The sequence below is a fragment of the Vitis vinifera genome, chromosome 13 (assembly GCF_030704535.1).
Source record: "Vitis vinifera cultivar Pinot Noir 40024 chromosome 13, ASM3070453v1".
Taxonomy (NCBI): Eukaryota; Viridiplantae; Streptophyta; class Magnoliopsida; order Vitales; family Vitaceae; genus Vitis; species Vitis vinifera.
The window spans coordinates 1,729,331-1,734,025 of NC_081817.1; the positions used below are offsets into that span (position 1 = coordinate 1,729,331).

The 4,695-nt window shown below is 36.4% G+C and overlaps 1 protein-coding gene across 1 annotated transcript; it reads left to right on the forward strand.

Annotated features, from left to right (window-relative positions):
• Positions 1–625: 625 nt before the first annotated feature.
• LOC100253612 (rhodanese-like domain-containing protein 7) lies at positions 626–3,976 on the forward strand. Its single transcript, XM_002275386.4, has 5 exons — positions 626–1,027; positions 2,171–2,422; positions 2,533–2,631; positions 2,842–3,135; positions 3,426–3,976. The coding sequence occupies exons 1-5, from the start codon at positions 650–652 to the stop codon at positions 3,801–3,803; spliced, it is 1,401 nt and encodes a 466-aa protein (XP_002275422.2). The 5' UTR covers positions 626–649; the 3' UTR covers positions 3,804–3,976.
• The last annotated feature ends 719 nt before the right edge of the window (positions 3,977–4,695 follow it).

The window sequence follows — 4,695 nt, forward strand, 5'->3', positions numbered from 1 at the left end:
CGAAAAATCAACCAAATTTATGATAAATTATTGAAATATCGATACATCGATATTTCTATGCCATATGTTGAGCCGAAGATGACCGACACATGATATATCGACGAAATTTTGCGATATTTTTGTCATTGCTATAAGGTATAATAATATAACATGGTTATATGACTTATGATAGACTTTGATAACTTATTTCTTCCCGTAACATTTCAAGGTTCTATTTATTCTATTTTCGTACCTTAGTCCCATTTGCTTATAATTGATACATCTCCAATAACTTAGCTTTTTCTATATATATTATAATAAAAATACAATAAATTTTTTCACTAAACAAAATGAAGAACTTTAACTATTAATTTTCGTATTTTAGATGTCATATCATAAAAATCTTTTTAATTTTTAATAAAGTTTTAATGGATAATATATTTTGACAATATAATTTGTAGGATGGACTATTACATCGATTTGGTATGTACTAAAAAAGACGATTTATTAGATCATATTATTTGGATTATTAGGTGTTATTATTTTGTATGGATCCACTTTTTGTATCCTAATATAATGATTTTGGATCTTACCTTAAACTTTGAACGGTGGGGATGAAAAGTTGAACTCCTAAATTATAAGACGTCAATTTAATTTTGGGGGTTGAACAATGCTATCATCGCCTGTGCTGAGGTGCAGAGCGGCTTCGGTGAGGATGCTCTTCTCTTGTTCCTCACACCTCTGCCCTAACCCTAACCCCAGCCTCCACCGCACCATGAAAGCCGCCACCGAAGCTTCCAGAACTCCACACCTCTCCCTCTTTTCCAACCCCATGGTCCCCAATTCCAATTCCAGTTCCCAGGCTTTTCCCCAGAGCATCACTCTCTCTAAATGCTTCTCTGTGACCCCCGCTTCTCCCGTTGTAGCTTCAGAAGATTCAGAGGTCCAGTCAAGGGACTCCCTCGTGGTGGTCTCCTTCTATAAGTTCGCCGATTTTCACGACCACGCGGATTTGCGAAAGCCTTTGAAGGCCCTCTGTGAGGAACTGGTAATTCTCTCAGTTTTCAACTTCACAAAAAAATGCTATATTTATTTGTTCTGAAATTTTTGTTCATTAGGGTATTGTTCCATGTGCCCATTAGTGTACGAGGAATCTGGATTGAATCAAACCAGAAAATGATAAAGATAGAATCATTGATTGAGTTATTTTGCTGTGTGGAAGCAATTTTCCTTTTAATATTAAAATAAGTTCCTGTAATTTGTGGAATTTTGAGATCTGTTCGAATTGTTTTTTCATGGTGGATTTTGTGAATACTGTTATTGATTGAAAAAAATGTAGATGAATCGAACCAGAAAATGATTAAAATAAAAATGTGGAGTTGGGTTCATTTTTGCTGTCTGCTAGCAATGTCTCTTCCTAAGTGACTTCCATGGGATGTTGAATTTCCAGAATCTGGTTTTGGGTTGATAGTTTTCTTTAAGACCAGAGAAAAAGATGCAAAATTGAGAGAATTGAGAGAACAATTTTTTTCTTATTAAGAATAATTCATCATCCCCATTTCCATTACATTCCTTCTATTTATATAGGCTACGAAATAGAAACCAATAGAAACTCATCCTAATAGAAAGTAGAACCCTATTAAAAATAAAACTCATCCTAATAAAAACTACTAATACTAAACAGAAACTAAATAGAATTAGAAACTAATTAAAATAGGAATTAGGGACCTAATAGAAGTCAACTCCGAATAGAATTATTCTGGTAGTAACAAGTTTGTGTGAATTGGTCTCAATAGAGAGGGATGAGGCATCATTTAGTAGTATGCATTTAAGAGAAGCTAGTTGCTTCCCATTTTTTGGATCAATTTCAAGAGCAGAAATATTTTTTATTTAAGATATAAACGTGGTGGATGTATTGAAACTCTCGAAGGTTTGCATTTTGGGTCTTGATTAGAGACGGGTGATCAAAATGGTGTGTGCTTATAGGGTGCTATGATCAGAAGAGGGCGCCATCCTTTTGAACTAATGATACAACAATAAAACCAGTTTGATGTTATGTAGTAGAGTGCCATGGCTTTGATTTGAGCAGAATGACTCGCGTTTCGATAATGACTCATCGTTCATCTTTCACTCATTCTTCTGGCCTTCGTTGTCCAAGTTGACAGTACCTCACCGAGCTGATCCTGTTCAGCGTGTTTCAGGTGGTATTATTCTTGCACCAGAAGGAATCAACGGCAGCATATGTGGGACGAGGGAATCAGTGGAAAGAGTTCTTGAATTCGTTCAAACAGATGACCGCCTAAAAGGGCTAAGGCAGATTGAGTCACCTGTGAGTCCTGAGGAAGAAGCAATCCATCATGGACACAGTAACAGTTCTCCTCTTGCAGCAGGGGAAGATGCACCCTTCCGGTGGGATCATGTCAGGGTCAAGTTGAAGAAAGAGGTAGCTATTTGGATTAAAGATTCTCTGTTCCTTATTAACCCTGTGCAGTACCTCATATCATACTTTCTACAATGTAGTTCTTATCTTTGGTTTGTTTATATTTTAACCAGATTGTTTCTCTTGGAATGCCTACTGTGTCACCTACCGAAAGAGTTGGGAAGTATGTAAGCCCAAGGGATTGGAATGCATTGATTAGTGATCCAGATGTGGTAAGTAAATATTCTTTGATTTGCTGAAATTCAGTTCCAAGATCTTAGACCAGCTTTCTTAGGAAACTTTTTCCCTTTAGATCCATTTTAACTCCTGTTGGGCGGGTACAAACCTAGAGTTTGATCCTTGACCTTTGCTATTATTTCATGGTTCATTGCCCTCCCCCCCACCACCCCACATAAATTGTTTTTGACTTTTTACATATTCAGGTGGTGATTGATGTGCGCAATGACTATGAAACTAGAATTGGGAGGTTCAAAGGGGCAGTTGATCCATATACCACAGCATTCCAGGAATTCCCATCTTGGGTGGAGGATCAGTTCCAACTTGCTGAACCAGATGGCCAGCATTCTCAGGTGGAGGCAAATGATTCAAATGGAAGCCCTAAGAAACAAGCAGAGGTTCAAGGAGAGAAAATGCCACCACGGGTTGCCATGTACTGCACAGGTGGGATACGGTGTGAGAAAGCTTCAAGTTTTCTCCTTAGCAAAGGTTTCAAAGAGGTAAATTCCCCATCTGGGCCCTAGTTTCTGGCATACATCCTAATGAACATAGTGTGTTACTGTTTGGATCCATGGAAAGGCTTCGGTATATCCATCTTCAGTTTAGCCAAAAGTACTTGCTAAAATGCATTCATTCTAGCGAGCCATCCAAATTTCAATTTTGGGGCATCTCCACAGATTTATCATCAAACTAACAATATCATATCGTGGCATTTAACCAATTTGTGAATCTTTTCTGGATTAGTTGATTTCTAACTTTCTGCACCCTCTTAACTTTAAATCTTCATCAGGTTTATCATTTGGAAGGTGGGATTCTGAAATACCTAGAGGAAGTTCCAGAGACCGAAAGCCTTTGGGAGGGCGAGTGCTTTGTGTTCGACAAGCGGGTCTCTGTCGACCATGGCTTAGCTCAGGGAACTTTCAAGCTTTGCTATGGGTGCAAGAAACCAGTGAGCGATGCCGACATGGAAGCCCCCGAGTGGGAGTATGGAGTCTCTTGTCCATACTGTTACTCATCAAAATCTAATGAAGAGAAAGAGAGGGCCAGAGCTCGACAAAGGCAATTTGAGACATGGGGCATCATCGGCGGTCCGGACAAAGGCCGCGGGCCAACGGTAAAGAAGGATGACAGTGAGAGGTGTGAGAACCAGCTCTCAAATTCAGTTTAGCTAATCTGCAAGATGAGTTGAGGGAGATGATAGTATAGGAAAGATAAAACTCAATACCAATGTATTTTTCCCAAGTTTTCTTGATTCTCTCTCAAAGGCCTTGTTGTCTGATTTGAGATTCTAGACATTTTGTAAAAGGTATGACATTGGGTCCAAAATCATTAATTATCAGACACGGGAAATGAGAGCTAGAATATATATATATATATATATATATTTTAAATTTAAGATTTAACAAAATTTATTTATTTCATTGAAGAATATTTTAAAAGACAAATTTTTAGAAATTTTTTAATAATACTATATTTAAGAAATAGGGAAATTTTCAATTTTTTTTTTTATATTTATAAATATTTTTAAAAATAATTTTTATTTGTAATATTTTATTTTTGATATATTTGCATAATTATTTACTAAAGTAGTCCTTAAAAAAAACAAAATTAAAACATGTCATCACTATATATTCCATTTTTAAAACTAAATTTTCAAAAAAAAAAAGATATATATATATTAATTAAGACATATTTTTTAAAAAAGAAAACAAATCATTTTTATGGGAGTAAACGTCACATTTAAGAATTGGTTTTCAATTTTGACAACATAGAATAAGAAAACGACCACAATAGTTCATTAATTAATTCTAAGATTTGGTACAAGGTAGAGATAGCACGTGGAGGATCCATTGTAAACAACCGTAGACCTTCACATTGACCAATAAAAACAAAGGACGGTGATCACTTGGGAGTTGGGATTAGTATTTAATATTTATATCTCCAAGGCTCGAATCCTTGGACATCAAAATCCAAGCCTGAAGCTCAAAAAGTCTAACTAGGGTTTCGAATTCGATCAAAAAAATGTCAAGCGGATCCGCCATGTTCAAGTTCCTCAAGCC